The 20,305-nt window shown below is 41.7% G+C and overlaps 1 protein-coding gene across 6 annotated transcripts in view; it reads right to left on the bottom strand.

Annotated features, from left to right (window-relative positions):
* ELP1 (elongator acetyltransferase complex subunit 1) overlaps positions 1-20,219 on the bottom strand; it is a 71,722-nt gene extending 51,503 nt beyond the window's left edge. For 5 of the 6 annotated variants that reach the window (XM_064579409.1, XM_064579406.1, XM_064579408.1 and 2 more), the window contains exons 1-14: positions 20,087-20,162; positions 16,594-16,649; positions 15,795-15,957; positions 14,744-14,896; positions 14,405-14,486; positions 13,873-13,953; positions 10,072-10,157; positions 8,435-8,531; positions 8,042-8,132; positions 6,872-6,995; positions 5,812-5,905; positions 3,244-3,474; positions 2,058-2,228; positions 950-1,049 (exon numbers count right to left, since the gene is read on the bottom strand). In XM_064579409.1, the coding sequence (XP_064435479.1) occupies positions 950-1,049; positions 2,058-2,228; positions 3,244-3,474; positions 5,812-5,905; positions 6,872-6,995; positions 8,042-8,132; positions 8,435-8,531; positions 10,072-10,157; positions 13,873-13,953; positions 14,405-14,486; positions 14,744-14,896; positions 15,795-15,944 (1,460 nt within the window). In that variant the 5' untranslated portion in view covers positions 15,945-15,957; positions 16,594-16,649; positions 20,087-20,162. Of the gene's footprint in view, positions 1-949; positions 1,050-2,057; positions 2,229-3,243; positions 3,475-5,811; positions 5,906-6,871; positions 6,996-8,041; positions 8,133-8,434; positions 8,532-10,071; positions 10,158-13,872; positions 13,954-14,404; positions 14,487-14,743; positions 14,897-15,794; positions 15,958-16,593; positions 16,650-20,086 lie in introns of all 6 variants that reach the window. The other variant, XM_064579407.1, reaches the window with a different exon arrangement.
* Positions 20,220-20,305: the final 86 nt, after the last annotated feature.

A 20,305-nucleotide genomic window follows, 5' to 3' on the forward strand; every position in this document is an offset into this window, starting at 1 on the left:
AGATAGGTATTCATGTCCTTCATGAAATCTCCTAAATGACTGGGAGCTATACTTCTCTCAATTTTTTAAAAATTATATACTAAATTGCTTCACGCTTCCTAGTTTGCCTTAAGTCTGTCCTCTAGTGGGTTCAATTCTGTGAAATGAAATAACCCACATAAATGTTCTTTGAAAACGGCTAAGCATTATACAGACAGCCCCCAAATCATACACAGGTTAAAAACTTATACACATTCATTGAACATAGTGCATATATTTAAGAAACATATTACTTATGAAATTCACTTATTTTACTCAGTTTACTGTCCCTATTAATTTATAAATAAATGCTCTCAGGAGGCAGAGTTCAATAATTACGAACATGTGCTTATCAAGTAGAATAAAATCAAATCCTGGATTCTCACAGAAATGGTATTAGAATTGATAATTAGCTTCAGGGTCATTTTACAATACTTATCATGTGCCTGAGGTACTCATTTATATCCAACCGTTTATAATATCCTTTCAATGGGAAAACACATTCTGATTTCCAACCTGAGAGACTCAAAACGCAGCAACCTGAAGTTGTGGAGTGTGGATGCGACAAAGACAGAGACCGCATTCAGTCAGCCATGTGTGAACAACACAGACCCCCTCATGTACGTAAGCAAACGCAGCTTGGTCCTATCATCCTCATCTCCACATTTCCCACGTGGTCTTTCCTGGAAAACCAAGGGCTGTTGGAGGAAATGGGTTCTAAGCCAGCTACCAGCCTGGCTCCATGGCCACCCACCAGCACATGGCATTCAGATGTACCGGTAACTGACTTCCACAGCAGCCTGAAAAACCTGGGCTAGGCACTGCATCTACTCCTTGTCCCACTCAGCAACAGGCACAGAACAGGAAGAGCTGGCTGAATTTAGGCCTCAATGCTGTTCCTGGAGGCCCCAGGTAATCAAGAACAACCTACTTGTATCTCTTTTCCAGATGAGGTGTTCTAAGAGAAACTTTAAATCCATTTCCACCTACAGCTCCCAGCTTCACTGTAGGGTCCACACTTGGACTATCACCTAGAACACAAAAATGCAGTTACTATCATAGTAAACTACACACATTTTCCCTGATACTAAGGGTACTGAATTCTGCACTTAGTGGGTTCTAGAAGGTAATCCACTTTAGATACAAAGCAATCAGAAACAACCACATCTCAACCTCTTTCTTAAATCTGTCTGCCTTTCAGGCTGAGAATTCAGGACGATTTGAAAACAAGGCTGCCAGTATCATGTGCCAGTATAATTTACATGTTCATAGAACTCACAAATAAAAACACATTTCAGCTTCTCCTGGACATCAGGAAAGCAACCAGCAACTGACAGAAATGGGACGGTGGAAGGACAACTGGATTAGAAGCTAGAACACCTAAGCTGAGATCCTCGTCCATTCTTGTTTAAGCAAACTGCAAACACCCTGGCATTCTCTTCCTTCGTCTATAGAACAGAAAAACACCAGATCTGATGCCGCTCCTAGGAAAGCTGTGAGATCAACTGGAAATATGTGCAAAGGCAATGAGAACTGTAAACGACGTTAAAGACCCAGTAAAATACTATGCTACTGGGGTGCCTGGGTGGCTCAGTCGTTAAGCGTCTGCCTTCAGCTCAGGTCATGATCTCAGGGTCCTGGGATCGAGCCCCGCATCAGGCTCCTGGCTCAGCGGGAAGCCTGCTTCTCCCTCTCCCCCTGCTTGTGTTTCCTCTCTCGCTGTGTCTCTCTCTGTCAAAAGATAAATAAAATCTTTAAAAAAAAAAAAAATACTATGCTACTTCCAGGGTGAATGTTATTCTTAAATCACTGACACTTTAATAAGCAAAAGGAATTGCTCTTATGAGCCACAGTGGGATTAGACCCCCTCCCATCCCAAAAAATCCCACAAATCAATTATATATCATCATGATAATGATATTAATTACAAACTTCAAAGTTTTTAGAAACACTGGAGCTAAGGCAACACCACACTATCACTTGATTTTGTGCAGGAGGGACTTGGTTCAGAACATCCTGAACCAAGTTTTTGAACATACCACATTTATAAACAGAAATCTGGTTACTGGCGTCTAGGACTGCAAGGTCATTACTCTTTTGGGGGTGTGCAGAGAACATGACTTGATTTGCAGGGTGTGGGAGCAGCAGTCGATAGGTGCACATGGGAGGTGGAACCACACTCTGTCGGAAGACTGTCACCAATACCCTGTCTGCGTAGGAGAGGGAGAGAGGAGATTAGACACATGGATGCTTAATTTGTAAAATGAAGCATCTGACAGCACAGTACCACTAACTAATAATGGGGGTAGAAAATATACAGCAATTCCTAAAAATGTTTGGTGGTTTTTTATTATAAATAAGCTTAAACACAATATACAGGGAAAATTAAGTGTCAGGGCTCTGTATCTGGCTACTGTCACCTCCAGGCCCAGAGCAGTCCAACTCCTGCGAACAAGGGCAACAAGGCCAAGGGTTCTAGCTTGAAACCAAGGCCAGCAACCAAGTCAGACTGAACCAAGGGAATGATTCCCTTGAAAATCATTAAACCACATCCCTATGCATGTTTTTAGTAATATGACATATCTGATTAAGTCCTCTGGACAGAACATATGATTGTAAAATCAGTATTAGGACTACTACACAGAACAAAATTAGAAACAAGTTTTTCTTTATGTTACCAGCATTAAGTAAACTGTCTTTTCAGATGACTATTTCTTGTCCCAATTCCCTCCCCCTCATCAAACAAAAAACACCAACCAATCCTCACACTAGACAGATGTCTGTGACTTGAACATATTGGAGAGATTATGTAAATGACAAGTATTTTATCAAAAAGCAAAGCAACCCAGTTGGGGGTGTGCAAGGGTCAATGTAAATCTATGGCAGGGCAAAAAGGAAGGCTAGTACACCCAACACCACAAGACACTGCTATCTTCTTCCATGCCTGGGGTCAAAATTTTCAACGTCTTCAAAGGCCAGACAAGTAAATTCGTGAAGACTATGGATGGAATTGGGGTGGGCAGGGGTAGGGGTGAGGAGGAAGGACTATGGTTCTCAGGAGAGTACATGCCCCACTAAGGGCATCCCCATCCACTCAAAACAAAACAGGAAATAAGTAAAAATAAACGAAACCACCAACGCAGACACAAATCAAAATTCCCCAGTTTTAGTCAAACCACCACATCTGCAGGCACAGGCTCACGGACACGCTTCCCAGCTCCTTACTTCCATCAATGACAGCCACGTTTGCCAGGTCACTGGAACTCTCTCCCGAGCTCCGGTCAGTCGTCCAGCACCAGTCGTAGCAGAGGTAATGCCAGCCCTGACAGAGAACGTGCAGCCGGGACGGGGTCACCAGGTCCCACATCAGAGACACGAGCTTGCTCTTCCCGCAGGTACTGAAGGACAGACTCTGCTTGAGATACCAGTGATAGTTGCCCACAGTCCAGAGCTGCACTGCAAGGGGAAACGCAAGGAGGGCCGTCAGAGGCCAGACGACCAGACCTCCCATCACCTGCTGGATGGGGATGGGGGCAATTGTTTCTTTTTCAAATGACCCTTCCTGCTCAACCTCTTCATCCAAATAAAAATATTAACAATAATATTAGTCAAGAAGTAGTTTTCCATGGGGATGAACAAAGGCCAGAAGCACACATGTTAAGGTTGTCTCTACTTTCAAACTTTAGGATCATGAGGACTGAAAATTACTAGGACAATAGTGCTTTAGTGAGTTGTTTTTTCATAAAGATTTAGAAAGAAGAAAATTAGGCAATTAGATTAAAAGTATTAAAACACTCAATCCGAGAGCATGAGATTAGCATCACTATGCTGTATTAGGCTTAAGATGCTGATTCTTTTCCCCCAGGAGCTTTCCCTACAGTTCTGTCCCAGGCCATCTGGTATTAAGCATGACTCAGCTCTCCAAGGAAAATCACTACTTATCCTGTATCAGCAACTGTCCCTTCCAACATCTGTTAAAAGAATAAGACCTAATCCTGGGGCGGGGAGGAAATGGGGGAGATGTTGGTCAAGGAGCACAAACTTTGAGTGCAAGTTCCGGGGATCTGATAAACAGCATGGTGACTACAGTTAACAACCTGTGTGGTGCACTTGAAAGTCGCTATGAGAGTAGGTCTTAAATGTTCTCACCATATTAACCAAACTGGGAATTATGTAAAGTGAAGGATGTTAACCAACTTCACTGTGGTAAACATGTCACAATATACACGTGTATCAAATCATCCCAGTGTACATCTTAAGCTTACATAGTGTTGTAGCTCAACAAAGCTGGGGGAAAAAGACCTAATCGTGTTGAAACCAACTTTTATTAGAACACTTCTACCTAGCTGTAAGTTGCTAGGATAGGCCACGTACTCATGCTCTGTGAGGACAGACGATGGGGCTGTTCTTGCGCCACACTTTTATCCCAAGCGTATCACAGTGCCAGCCCCTGCCACCCTGCCTAATCAGAGGTTCGCTCCTCTGGCTGCACGTTAACAATCACCTGGGAGCTTTTTTATTTTTTCAATTCAGCACTGATGTATAGTCCCCATTCTAACACGCTGAATCCAACTCTGAAATGAGGCTTGGATGGCATTTTTTTCTTAAAGGCACAGCCAGCGTTGAGAAGGACTGTGTCATGAATGAATAAATAAACGACCTTCTAAATAACATTTCAATTAAAGAAAAAGTTCTATTGATTAAAAAGTTTGAAAGCCACTTAAAAAATAACCAAGTAAAAAGATTTAACAAAAATGTTCAGTGCATTGCTGTTGATACGAAAAATTATAAAATTTTAAATGCCTAACAGCATGAGATTTAATAAGCTGTGGCACAAATGAGTATTATATAGCAATTTAAAATGATGCCTATGGGTACCTGAAATGGAAACATGTCTATGACGTTATAAATCTACCTGTATCACATACTTAACAAAACTGAGATCATAGCCATACTGTTTTATATACATAAAATCTGAAAGACAAGAAAATTTTAACAGTGCTCATTACTGAGCAACAGAATTATGGAAAAACTTTTGTTTCTTCTCAACTTTACTTCCTAATATTTTCACAGACTACACATACACTGGAAAATACATATTTACAATCTGATCTACAATAAAAAGGTATAGAGATGATTCTTACTTGTAGCTAATGCCGTTTCTCTTTCACTGCTAGTTTTCCTGTGTCTAGCACTTTAACTTCCTGTAGTAACACCATCCATGCACAGAAAGCACTGATGACTTGTGATGGTTAGTTTTATGTCAACTAGGCTAGGCTATGAGGTCCAGCTATTTAAACAGACACTAGTCTAGATATTGCTGGAAGGTATTTTGTAGATGTGATTACCCTTCACAATCATTTAACTTTAAATACAGAAGATTATCCTCCATAACGTGGGTGGGTCTCATGCAAAGAGCTTGTGGCCTTTAAGAGCAAAAACTGAGGTTTCCCAGAGAAGGAATTCCTCAAGAATGTAACACAGAACCTGCCTGCGTTTCTGGACTGCAGGCCTGTCCTTACAGATTTAAGACTCAAGACTGCAACATCAACTCTTAACTGAATTTCCCACCTGCCAGCCTGCCCTGATTCTATTTGTCTAGAGAACCCTGACTGATACATGACTAAACTCCATAAATAATCAAAACCAAACCACTCCCTCATCTCTACTTATCCCGTTAGTTATCTCTGATTGTACTACAGGACAACGTAGAGGAAGAAAGGCAACTTCACAGCCCACTACTTTCAACTACATTTTATGTGGCATAAGGCTGAGACACTAGCGCAGTCTTACCATAGGTTTTTAGAGTGCAATTTTCTTCCCTCTGAAGGTCTTCCAGCCAAACTGCAAGCACAGTGGAATCTGCATTCCAGAGCAGGCCATTTACCTAGTAAGGAAAAAAGACGTGTCACTGGCTTTTACCTATGTATATACTTCAAAATCTTTACAAGAGCTGAGTTCCCCACTCTCATAAACCAAATAATCCACTACTTGAGCTGATCCCAGGTTATAAATTATGAACTTACGGAATCATTAAACAAATCTAGGTAATATGTCATTATATGTAGGAGATGTTTAAAAAATGCATTATGCTTAAAAATTTAAGACTTAACCAAATTACAAGTTGACATTTTTAGACAATCAGGGAAATTTGAACATGAACTAAGTATTAGATAATACTAAGGAATTACTAATAATCTTGTAAGGTTTGATAATGGATTTGTGGTATTATAAAGAAAAATATTTCCTTACCTGTTAGAAATGAGTATTAAAAATACAATTTCTAAAATTAAAACCCCAGGAAACAAAACCATGTGCATGTGTTTAGGTTAGAAAGTGGTGATTGGGCGAAAACTCTACAAAATGTTGGCATCTGTTGAAAGTGAGTAAAAAGGACATGGGCGTTCATTAAACTCTTCTCTCAACTTTTAGCTTCAAGTTTTAATTTACATGTAACATAATTTTAAATTATGTGTATGTTTACATAATTAAAGCTTACCATTCGGTGTTTCTGCTCCAGTAAAAATCCTAATGATACACAAGTGGCTTAAGGTTTAAATGTTATTAATGAAAAGTATCTACCATTGGAAGCATTATGCTTTTGTCCGGATAAACAATACAAAGGAGAATTTCTATTTCTATCTGTGTTTTACCTAGGGCAAGAAAGAATGCCATTTCTTCTTTGCAAAAGATCCTTAAAAATCTCTCTTTCAAAAAAAATTCATTTATAAGAACCCAATATTTTTATTACTGTCTACTCCAGAGCTTCTCTTTACATGCCCGGATCAGATATAAGCCTCTACAGCTATGGAAAGTCCTCTCAATCTGATGGTCAAACAACTCAGGCACTTACCTTAACCTCATCTTTGAGGAAAGGAAGCGTAAAATGTCCATGAAGAAGGCCATTTTTCTCAAAAAACACAATATCCTGCTGATTGGGTTTCTCTTGTGTAGATGCAATCAAACTACCTGAGGGCCTTAAAGCAAACCCTGAGTGTTAGGACATCCGAAAGTGCAGCCAGCTGGCTAAGAACAAGAGGAAAGTCAGAGAAATGACTCTTCCAACAAAAAGTCTCTACCCAGAAAGGTTTAAACCCCACACGTCTCTTGGCAAGCACTTCAGCCTCATGTGGACTACACCTGCCCAAAGGAGAGAGTGCCTCTTCCTAATTTGCACAAAGGCTCCATGTGCCCACAAAGACTTACAAATTTAGACTGCACCAATGTGACTTTTAAATAAAACAATAAATTTTTAAAACTATTCCAAGTATAATATCCTATAAAAACAGTGTGTTTCTCCTTCAAGTATATGACTTCAGCAACTAGTCCACACTCAGGTAGGTATTTAAGACTTCTCAATCTACTTAAAACATTCCAATTACCTCATCTTATTCATATTTGTCTCTAATTTAAATACCTCTCTTTGCTCTGTCATTCAATTGTCACTCAAATACTGCTGGGAAACATGATGTCTAAAACCCAGAGACCTAGGGCTTTGGCATGTAACACATGCTCCTGAGACAGGACACATTTCTTCGGTCTTTACTCAGGGCAGGTGCAGACACGGGACACGAGGTAAACTGAGCCTGAATCCAGCCTGCACGTTCCTCGGCAAGCAGAACCCTCTAGCGAAAGAGCCTGTGGCTTGTGCCGAGAAGAGAGCCCTCTTCCTAGTTTTCACCAAAGCTTCACTGCCCCAAAGAGCTGTGTAGACTATGACTTCCCTTGTAAGCACCACTTTCTGTCACAGCCAACGGCTTCCTACAGGCCCGCCCTATAAGCTGTAAAATGTGTGGGCCTTGGAATGATGACATCTGGGAAGAAGCTCTGAATCGACTATTCAAATTGAATTCAGACTTCAGAAAAATTAGAAAGAGAAAGATACAGGCTTAGAGCCAAATGAGGAGAAGTTAATATCCTTTTGTGTTATAGAAACACCTGTACTCAACAGGTACTACCACCCCTACCCCAGGTCCAAGATACTCCCCAAGGAAGAAGTTACAAGGTTTCTTCTCCCACTCACTTCCAAGCCAGAGCTGGTCCCAGTCCGGCCACAGGCTCACTGGTTGACTGCAAAGCAAACTCTCGGTTCCATACTCTGACCTTCCGGGCTCCTGTGTAGCAGGCAGAGTTAAAATAAACAGACAAACTTAAAATGTTGTCAAGTCAGAACTATTCAAACATCTCATTAATAAAACCTGCCAAGTAGATTAATCTTGTTAAGAATTTGTACCCAACAGGTAGGAGGCTGGACCAGATGACCTCAAAGAATTCCTGCAGTCCTTAGCTCTAAATTCATTTAATGTCTAAAGCAGCACCTTATATGTATAATTTTAGAAAGCAAAAGGAAGAAAATTTTCTTGAACTTCATAAAATAAAATTTCTTTTTTTTTTTAACTGCAATTTATTTCCATACCTGTCTCTGGGCAAACAACACTCACAGCAAAAAACTGGCCATCACCACGCCATGTCACTTGTGGTCTATGGTCATCCCAGGGCAAAGCCGACTCGTACTAAAGAGGGGAAGGGAACACAAATGTTACTGGAGGACTTAAATGGCCCAGAATCAAACAAGCCCCAGGGTATTAAAGTTAAATCTTTTACTTGAGATTTCAACTATCTAGAAAACCAACTTCACAGAATCCTCAGGAACCCTTCTAGAAGGCCTCTTAGACCCAGAAATCATCAAGAAAAGAGAACAAAACAAAATCTGTCTTCAGGCATTAAAAAAGTGGCCTCCAAGCACTGCAACAGAGGAAGAGAGCTGTAGATCTGGATATTCTGCCAGGTAAGCAGGATGAGGAAATAAATGTTTTGTTTATCTAAATGGAAGAGGGTAGAGTTCTGGTTCTTTGATTACTGTGTAAGCTTCACAACAGCACAGAGATGACTTAAGAAGATGAGAGGAAGGCAGGCAAGGAAAATCAGAGGCGGTAAAGCCAGCAGCGATGATGAAAACACAGAAGAGTTCTACGTTCCGCAGTATGGGAAGAAGAAAGGTCTCCAGTGCCCCCTGCATCTCAATCCTGAAGGCCTTGAAGACGGGCTGACTCTGCAGGGTGGGGAACAAAGGACCACCCGAGCACCTATTCCAGTAAAAGGGTGCAGCAGCAGGCTCCAGCGCCACGGTCTGCATGGGAGGGCATACACAGGCAGCCTAACAAGACCTATTATTCTCAATGACACTGCCCTACGGCAGAGAACATAAACCTCCTCTAGTGAATGGTTAAGAGATGACAGATGAGGGGCGCCTGGGTGGCTCAGTTGGTTAAGCGACTGCCTTCGGCTCAGGTCATGATCCTGGAGTCCCTGGATCGAGTCCCGCATCGGGCTCCCTGCTCGGCGGGGAGTCTGCTTATCCCTCTGACCCTCCCCCCCTCTCATGTGCTCTCTCTCATTCTCTCTCTCAAATAAATAAATAAAATCTTTAAAAAAAAAAGATTAAAGATTTTATTTATTTGAGAGAGAGAGAATGAGAGAGAGCGAGTACATGAGAGGGAGGAGGGTCAGAGGGAGGAGCAGACTCCCTGCAGAGCAGGGAGCCCGATGCGGGACTCCATCCAGGGACTCCAGGATCATGACCTGAGCCGAAGGCAGTTGCTTAACCAACCGAGCCACCCAGGCGCCCAAATAAATAAAATCTTTAAAAAAAAAAGTATCTAATATATATATGTAGGAAAAAAGTATGAAAACACCCATGGAATGATCAATAGTGAATTAAGGACAGCAGCTATTTCTGGGAAGGAAGGAAAGAGTAACAGGAAAGGATACACAAAATGCTTCATTTCTGTCTGTGATGATATATTTTTTAAACTGAGTATTGGTTATAATTATTCTCTATACAGAAAAGAAATTACAAAGCAACTTGGCAAGGAAAAAGGGTCTTTCTAGAATGACTCATTCCCTAAGGGCTCAAAACTGTTTCAGTTTACTAAAGCACAAGAGCTCTGTCCATTATTAGCCTCTAACAGGACACCTAGAGTTCCTGGTACATGGCAAAACTTCTATTTGTTCCAGTCAAGGTTCTGTGTCCATCAGACCAATCAAACTTACCGTTTGCACCTGAAAGGCTGCTTGCCGGCCTTCTGATCCATGGAACTGCGTCTCCTTCCTGCCCCACCCAACAGTGATAAACTTGCCTAGGGAACAATTGATGGAGAACATGCAAGACAACCAATAAGCTAAATTAAATGAAATAAAAGCAGTTTCATTGCTATTCTTTATTAAGTTAGTCATTGGCAATTACTTGGGTCCTCCGAGACCTCTCAATAAATTGACCAGCACTCAATATTTGAAAAACCAATATTCCATATTATACGCAGCAATGATTTTTGAAGAATTTGAAATGGCCTTATTTGGGAAAGCACTTTACTGCCATTTTATATATTCTAAATTCCCTTGATGACAGCAATTCCCACTTTGCAAGTAAGAAGAATGAAACACGAAGAATTTACAAGACACATCCATGGATAAGAACATTAAACTCAAGACGAAAGCTGGGAATAAAATTCTGATTATAAACATTCAATCAACTAAATGTATCCAACCTCCCTATCAGTGGTGAAAGGAACTGTAGATTATGGAATTCACTCCTCACACAGACACAGAGACTGAGACAGACCCTCCAGTGGAAGAGGCCAAAATTAGAACACAGGGTATCTGCCTTCTAGCCTGAGGTTCTCTCTAAATCATAATGTTTCTCTTGCATAAAAGAAGAAATCAGAGATGCTAAAATAATGCAGCCCCCTATTCCTGGAGGAGAATCAGGCATCCACCAGCAACAGGTACTACAGAGATGTCTCTAAAAGCTTCAGCCAGATCCAAAACCCAATACTTCCCTCCTGCCATTGATCCTGATGAAGCAGGGCTATTTATAATTTCTATATATTATGGGTCAGCATGACCACTTCCTGTCTGCTTCGCATGGGCCATGTGAGTACTATAATACCTCAAAGCACACCTTGCAGCTATCTATGAACAGCAATGCCCACCCCGGTGCACACCCTTGTGCTTCTGAAACTTTCCAGAGAGATGTAAAGGACCAAGGAATGAAGCAAAAGAACTTTTTCAATGGGATCAGACAGTAAGTGGTGGGGTTATAGCAGGTATCAGCAAACTACAGCCTATGTCTACATTTACGAATTAAGTTTTATTGGGGGCATGTGGGTAGCTCAGCAGGTTAAGCGTCTGCCTTCAGTTCGAGTTATGATACTGGGGTCTTGTGATCGAGCCCCTCATCAGGCTCCCTGCTCAGCAGGGAGCCTGCTTCTCCCTCTCCCTCTGCCACTCCCCCTGCTTGTGTGCGCACTCTATCAAATAAATAAACTACATCTAAAAAACAAAACAAACTTTTATTGGAACACAGACATGCTCATTCCTTTATGTATTGTCTATAATTGCTTTCACAATACAATAACAGAGGTCACTGCAACAGAGGCTAAATAGCCTGCAAAGCTGAAAATAACTGCTATCCAGCCCGTCACAGAACAAGTCTGTCAACCCCTAGGTTAGAGGAAAAATACCTATTCACAACTCCACAGAATGATTTTTTTGTACTGACAAATGTATGCCTAAGACCTAGGATGCTAACTTGGACCCTTTCTCCCTTGACTTACACTCTATTATTAGGCTTCTTCTGAAAAAGTTAGTTGGATTAGCCAGGCCCAGTGCACTTTCCCATCCAAAGGTGTGCTGGTTTCTTCTTCTATGACTATCTTCAAAAATGGATGCCCAGGAATTCCACCACAGATCCTAGACTCTTCTAGCACCATACCTGTCCCTGACCAAATTCACGTCCTCCCAAGACTGGAAAGATTCCCTCCATGCCACTGACTCCCAATCCACAAGTCTGGCCTATCCTGAGCTTCAGCTACTTATGTCTGCCTACTCCACATGGTGATCCCATAAGGTCCTTAAACAAACCAAAACTCACCAGCTACTGCTTACAAGCTAGCACTTCTCCATCCACCGTATCAGTTACTGGTACCTTTATTCCCATCACCTGAACTTCTGACTACAGTCCCACTAAACTCTTTCTTCCTCAGCTTACATACCCAAACCCATTTATTTCACTTTTTTTTTTTTTTTTAGATTTTATTTATTTGACAGAGAGACAGCAAGAGAGGGAACACAAGCAGGGGGAGTGGGAGAGGAAGAAGCAGGCTTCCCACTGAGCAGGGAGCCCGATCCGGGGCTCGATCCCAGGACCCTGGGATCATGACCCGAGCTGAAGGCAGACGCCTAACGACTGAGCCACCCAGGCGCCCCTTATTTCACTTTCTAAACTGCTATTTCTCAAACTGGCTAGGACGGCAGGGCAACCATGCATACATATTCCAATGACATTTCTCAGATAATTCCAACAATGTATTCCCCTCCTGAGAATCAAATTTTTTCTGAATTCATTCCTTCTTTTAGCCCACACCCACCTTCCTTATCTGGATTCCTATAGCACTATCTGATCACCCTGACTCCAGTCTCTTCCCTCTCCAGTAATCAACCAATGAATCTTGGGTCATCAAAACCGTTAATGGCTGAGCATCTGTATATCCAAATTCCCTCCCAAACTCAATCAAAATCTATCCTGTTTATTTCAAGCCACACTCATGTCCTGCCAGCAGCAATACCAAAGTACTCACAGCTGCCTGAACAAGCCATGACTCGTCTATGTAGCATCTGTGCCTTGGAATGGGCTAATTCCATTGCTTAGACTCTCCACCCTCAACTCTCACCGACCCAACACCAGTTCGGCCCAGCCAAGACTTAGCTCACGCCAGCCTCCTCTGGGAAGTCTTCCCTGTCCACTGCTCCCTTCCTCCCCTCATGCTACCCTAATGCCTGCACATCATGTTATTATGGGACTCCTCAAAAGAAAAGCTGAATTATCCACAGCACCAAACACACTGCTGTGTTCATCGTACCTACTCAAAAATCATTTCTGAATAAATTATTTTTGAATGAATAAATGAGTAGCAACTTTCTAAATGATTTCTGAGTAGGTAGAAGAAAGCATAAGGTCAGGAATCAGTAAAAGTTAAAATCCCTTCTCCCCCCATCCCTCTCCTCAATCAGGCCATCTATCTGGTGCCCTCGTGTTGGTCAGAGCTTCTTATATACAATAAACATCTCTCCCCTTCTCCCCCCCTTTTTTTTTAAAGATTTTATTTATTTATTTGACAGAAAGACATACAGCAAGAGAGGGAACACAGGCAAGGAAAGCGGGAGAGGGAGAAGCAGGCTTCCCACGGAGCAGAGAGCCTAATGCGGGGCTGTATCCCAGGACCCTGGGATCATAACCTGAGCCGAAGACAGACACTTAATGACTGAGCCACCCAGGCTCCCCAGCCTTTCTCCTCTTTCAATACTCCCAAAGCTCCAAGGCCCAAATCACCGCAGCTAGATCTTAGCAAGAGAACAATCTGATGGCTCCCATGAAAATATAGAGTAAGGTCTAATCAGTAGGAACTAAAACTCAGCCTTCTATCCCACCTCTCTTGTTTTTGCCCCAAAACTGCACCCCAGAAATGCTCTCTTTATTTTAGCTAACATAGTTCCTTTCGTTGAAGCCCCAGCCTAAGCCTGTCCCGAGGTTTGGGCAACAACTACGTAGGTGACATTAAGCAGATTTCTGTTCCCCAGGTTACTGGCAAAGTGAACTCTCAGACTTGGAGAGGCACCAGGGGTATGCCTTTTACAGTCTGGAATGGGCTAAAGGGATGGGCTTATCAGACATTTAATGCACAAGGCTATATGTTTCATAATTCTTTGGGTTTATGATGTGGCTATTAGTGTACAAGAAAATGATCAAACTTGAGAGGAACTTCAGATCACAAAATGTTTCAAAGCTATACTCACTTTCACCAAAATCATCCTGGTGGATCTGCTGTTCCATGATCGGTTCAAAGTCTTTTGTCATCATAATTAGGGTCTGCTGACCTTGGGTGGGCACAAACAAAAACAATTTTGTTTTCATGTAACAAATTTGCCGTTTTGTAAGTATCTACAACACTGGAAGCTACAGAACTGGAGTGGAGGAGTGTAGAGTCAGAATATGGAAGACATAATTCATTCTAAATATTTTGACTCTCATTTGAAAAAAAAGCTTTGACCAGATAAGTTACCTAGTGCTTATTCTCAGCCATTTATGTACGTAAAGCTAACATAAAAGTCTACCTAGCCCTCCTCCACTAACTTCAACACTTCACCAAGGTATCTCTTCAAACACATATCTCATCAGGGGTACCAGTTTACAGAAACTCATCTGGAATGAAGAAACTTAAAGGAAAGAAAGTAATTTTTAAGAGCTCATGAGAGTTCCTAGAAGGGTTTTAAGATATTTGGAGTCATGTTTTATAAAAGTCACAGGGAGAGACAGTAACAAGCTTACCTGTAGCAAGAAGCACGAGCTCTTGGTCAGGACTCCAACTCATGACAGAGATACCACTGGCTACACTCCCAACGCATTCCAGCTGCATCAGTGGACAAAAGCGAGTTTTTGAAATACAGCTGAAGTACAGGTGAAATACAGCTGAAGTACAGGTGAAATACAGCTAAAGCCATGCTGACAACTTTTTGTAAAGAAATACATAATGCAAAGACTCTAATTTGCAAAACGCTTAAATGTAAAATTTACGCATTAGCTCCTGAGTTTTTAAGCTTCTACACAAAACACGCAACTTGTTTGAGGATGCTTGAGAGTTCCTCCTCACTGGACTCCTCCACTTACATGGCATGTGCTGAGACTGCAGAGTATGACATCTCCAGAGGCTGTGGCCACACACACAGACTCCTGATCCAGCAAGTCCTGAATACCAACAATGCAGCCACTTCCATCCTCTGGAAGAAAGCCTTCAGCCACTAAAGAAATCTCATTTTTCACCTTTCACCAAAACAAACACATAAACAAATTAGGCTAATCTATTTGCAAGAACAATTCATAACATGTCCAAAACAAATTAATGGTTCCTTTCTAATATAAAAGCTTTCACTTTTTTTCTAGATTAAAACCCAAACTTTCATTTGAGAATATCGCAACACTACTGTCCTTAATAATAAAAAAAAAAGTTAATGGGACCTTTTTGCCAAGCAAGCACTAAACAAAAGCAAGAAGAATGGTCTCTTAAAAAAAAGCCCTATAAACATGAAGCTAATAACTATGGTTTTCTAAAATTTCTATAGTATGGGGGAAAAGAACTAAAAATGTAATCACCTAAAATACATTACTAGCAGAATATAATTAAGGGAAGATCTCAGAATCAACTCAAAGATTTTTTAAGTATGTGTATACATACATAACACACATATACATACATATGCATACATACACATATACATAAATATACACACACATATACATACACACACACATACATACATACACACACACACACACTCAGGGTCCAGCAGTGAAGATTCTGATTTAGTTGGCATGGGATGGAGGCTGAAACACAATTTTAAAAGGCTCTACAGGCAATTTTCACTTACATTCCCAGTTGAGATTCACTGTTATTTACATGATGAAAGGGTAAAAAGTAGGGCATCCAAACAAAATATAAAGTCAGAATTTTGCCAACTTACATTTCAAACAGAAGCAGAGTTAAGGGTAGGTTACTATTTAAGTAATGTCTAATATGACCTGATATAAAGCAAAGGGAATGTCCATTTAGGAGAGTATGAATTCAGTAAGATTTAAACTAAAGACAATCTAGGGGAAGCAGGTTTGGAAAAAGATAAGTTGAGGGTCCTGCAAGTGCTTGCATTCTCCATCACTAACTTACTTCTCTTGTGACAGGGTCTACTTCTATCAGTCCATGGTCTGAGCCAATGAGCACTGTCTTCTGTTCAGTTCGGAGAGAGAAGCACTGAGGTTTCCCCAGAGCCTGAATATCCCTGAACTCCAGGGTCCGAAATAACTTAAGATTTCTCATGATGAAACAATTCCTGAAAGAAAAGTACAAATATCCCTTGATGAAGAATTATTCTGAGAGAAAGGAATAGCTTACCAGTGATAAATTGACACTCATAGAAGCAAAATGATTCAGGGGCAGGGATGTGGTAGTTAGAATAACCAAAAAAAGAAAAAGAAAAAGACCTAATCTAAACCCACATAGGGCATGTGGTAGCAACCTCACCAACTCAGAGCATTTATCTATGGTCTACAAACTGAGGTTCTAAAATCTACTTTACGTTCTTACTCTTTGGGAGAGGCAAGATCCTGAACTTCAGAATTTCTTCTTCAAAAAGATTTAACATCAGTTATTCCTCAGAAAAGTTGAAAACATCAAAATAAATAGGAAAACATTTTATTTTTGCATATAAGAATATCTTTATAACCTGATTTATAAAAATCATATAAAAATCCATATATATATACACACAGTCAATTGAAGAAAATCTAGAATAAAATAGCTTCAATATCACCAGATAAATTTATTTGTAAACTGGCTTTATGTTTATGTATTCATTTTAAAAATAAATACTGAAATTAAAGATAGAAATAAAAGTATTTACCAATCTCAGAGAGGAAAAAAAAGACACTATGAAATTATAGCAGTTTACTTCAAAGTGATGACCAACCTCTGAGGAGCTTGATGACTTGATATAACTACTTCACGTAATTCGGCTCTCCTGGCCTGGTTTTTACCAGTGAAATAGAAAAGGTGAAAAAGGATGATAAATAGGAAATCTACTTTGGTCTGGCCAAATCAGACTTGCTTTAATGCATAACGTTAGCTAAGAGAAAAAAAAAAGAATGTTAACGTCCTGGATATTTATACTCAGACCCCATTCAAGTTTATAAAGTTTATAATTAGAAGTCCCTAACTTATGATAGGGGTGGCAAATATATAGAACACAATGGCCTTATTATCACCCTCATCCAAGGTGAATTCTCTCATCTTGCATTTCATACATATGACAATGTAAGAATAAAATGAGTTAATCCTTATCCTACCGCTGCACGTAATGGTTAAGTGTAATATAAAAATACAACATGTAATGTGGGTTAAGAGGAAGGCAAGACCATACATGGTGAGAGTGAGGAAGAAAATCAAGGCCAACATGGTTTTGTAAGCTTTGGTGACATTCATATTCAAGAACTTCTGGAAACTATCTGAACCTATATTACACCATGCAGGTTTTTAGAATTAGATCTAGAAAACTTTTTTTAAAATTTTTTATTGTTATGTTAATCACCATACATTACATCATTAGTTTTAGATGAAGTGTTCCATGATTCATTGTTTGTGCATAACACCCAGTGCTCCATGCAGAACGTGCCCTCCTCAATATCCATCACCAGGCTAACCCATCCTCCCACCCCCTCCCCTCTAGAACCCTCAGTTTGTTTCTCAGAGTCCATCGTCTCTCATGGTTCGTCCACCCCTCCGATATCCCCCCCTTCATTCTTCCCCTCCTGCTACCTTCTTCTTTTTTTTTTTTTCTTAACATATATTGCATTATTTGTTTCAGAGGTACAGATCTGAGATTCAACAGTCTTGCACAATTCACAGCGCTTACCAGAGCACATACCCTCCCCAGTGTCTATCACCCAGTCACCCCCTCCCTCCCACCCCACCCCCCACTCCAGCAACCCTCAGTTTGTTTCCTGAGATTAACAATTCCTCCTATCAGTGAGGTCATATGATACATGTCTTTCTCTGTTTGACTTATTTCACTCAGCATAATACCCTCCAGTTCCATCCACGTCGTTGCAAATGGCAAGATCTCATTCCTTTTGATGACTGCATAATATTCCATTGTATATATATACCACATCTGTCCAGTATCCATTCATCTGTCGATGGACACCTTGGCTCTTTCCACAGTTTGGCTATTGTGGACACTGCTGCTATAAACATCGGGGTGCACGTACCCCTTCGGATCCCTACATTTGTATCTTTGGGGTAAACACCCAGAAGTGCAATTACTGGATCATATGGTAGCTCTATTTTCAACTTTTTGAGGAACCTCCATACTGTGGAGAAAACGGGTTTTTTAAAAAATATAAAAATCACCTATCTTTCATCTTTAAACATACAGATGACCAGTGACACAGATCTGAAAGGATGGGTAGATTCGAGATGAGAGACTGTCTGGCTAGAGGGGAGTAAGCAAGTAATAGAGGAGCAAGAAAAGAGGACAGACAGGCAACTGGGGTCCAATGTGTAGAGTCTCCTGTCTTCCATGCTAGTTTATCTAATAATAATCATACTGTTACTGTTGCCATTATCAGATCATCAAAATGTCTTCATATTCCTCCCTGTAAACTTGGATTCCATTAACCAACAACCTGTGGAGCCCTGGGGTCCAAGGACCCCAGGATAAGAATTTGGAGGATAAAGACAAGGAGCTGCGGACTCTCTGGCTGCGCCAGTCATTGTCATCCCAGCAATGGGCCTCCACTCTTGAAGGGGCCCTTGGTCTCAGTCCCTAGCACTCCCAGGACCAACCTTATCAACCCCACCCCAACAGATATTAGCACTAACCAGGCAGTCTCTCTCCAGACACTGAAATCCAGAACGCAGGACTCCTCCTCTGAATTCCAGAGTCCTCAACATCAGAAGTCTGAGTCCCAGCTCTAATAGTACCTCTCCTCCAAGATTAGGTCATGATAACTCCATCTTCCCCTGTTTTGAACCCAAGCCCTAAGCTAAGTGTTGTAGCTACTTCCATCAGTTTACCTTTTACTTCACTGCTCCCTTTTGCTTTTATCCTTCTAATAGCTACTTAACCAATTCTTCATATTAAATTCTGTTGAAATTTTGTATGGTTTCTACTTTCCTGATTGGACCCTGACTGACCAACACAGCAAACAATGGGTGTTTTCAAGTCACAGAGCTTCCAAAATCACTGACAAAGGTGAGCTCATCATTCATCTCCCCCATCCCAACCATTCCAAGCTCAAAAGGAACTTCTCTAACTTTTCACACCCATCATCCTTATTCCCTTTTCTCAAAAGTGTCCCCACTCCTTTTCAAGGCTAGGCAAGTAGTATCCTCCATGCTCCCCCAGGACCTCAACTTACTAGTACCCTTTCTATTACATCTGCAATCCCCAACTCTCTCACCCTCGATTACACTTTTCCCAGCCCTTAACTGTGCTAAAGATCTCTTCATACCACAGATCAAGTCTGTATCTTCTCTGAAATTTCTGGCAATTCCTCCACCCTCGCTCCTCCATCCTTTTGCCTCTTGGCTAATTACCATGCCCATGACTACCAGTATCAGAGAACTCACTGATACGCTGATTAGATCTACATGTCTAGCCCAGACCCTCCCCAAAGTGAACAATAAACCCACAGTTTCAACTTCCTGCTGTTATCACAAGAATGTCTCACAAGCACATCAAATACAACCTGGAAAACGAAGTATTGCTATTCTCCTATTCAAATGAGTTTCTATTTGAGGACATGGCATTTCTTCTACTCTCTCTGCCCTCCCCCCGCCCCAAGCTGAAAACGGTCTTTCCCTTCTTTTTGCTCACATTTCATATTAAACTATTCATTTACTGGTTAGTTCCATCGCTTTTTGAATCCTTTGCATAGTGTGAAATCCATCATACGACCCGGTTTATGGCCCACATGAAACATCTAAGCACTTGGTAAGTGCAAGGATCTGAAGACAAGAGAGGACTCTGTCACTGCCTACACGGAGGTCACAGCTTAAAGGGAGAGAGAGCCATATAATATGCACTGGATGGAGAAGTACAGGACGCAGCTCCACGAAAAAGTCGTAGATGCGAGAAGCAGCGCCAAACACTCATCCAATCCACTAACAGCGGTCGCACATTAACTGGTTCGGCGGTACTGTCCACTCCTGCAAAGAATTCAGAAGCTGGGTAAATGTGCAGCCGGAGGAGCAACACATCGTCCCCGGAATGCAGCGCAGTGCCCCCGGATGGAGCAGGTGGCATGTCTGCAGAAAAAGAACTCAAGGCTCAAGGACAGAGGTAGTCACGCCGCACTCCACTCCCGAGCCTTCTGCAGCAGGCAAAGGGTGCACGCTCCAGGGTCCCCTTAGGACATCCCGAGGACACGCCCGATTCCGTGCCCTCCACCCCGAACGCTCACCTGCGACGAGCTCCGAGGACCCGCAAACAGCGGTGCGTCCACCCTCTCTTCACCGGCCACGCACAGCTGGCCTTCCAGAGCCCGCGCGAAGCTGCACACACACACCTCTCCGTCCGCGACTCTCCAGCTTCCGGGACGCGCACGGGGCTGCCCGGCAGCTCGACCACGGGGAGTAATGGCTAAAGGTGGGCGGAGGGTCGACCCGTGAGACAGCGAAGA

The sequence above is a fragment of the Mirounga angustirostris genome, unplaced genomic scaffold, assembly GCF_029215605.1.
Source record: "Mirounga angustirostris isolate CCGP_5_RB_7025 unplaced genomic scaffold, mMirAng1.0.hap1 SCAF_15, whole genome shotgun sequence".
NCBI lineage: Eukaryota > Metazoa > Chordata > Mammalia > Carnivora > Phocidae > Mirounga > Mirounga angustirostris.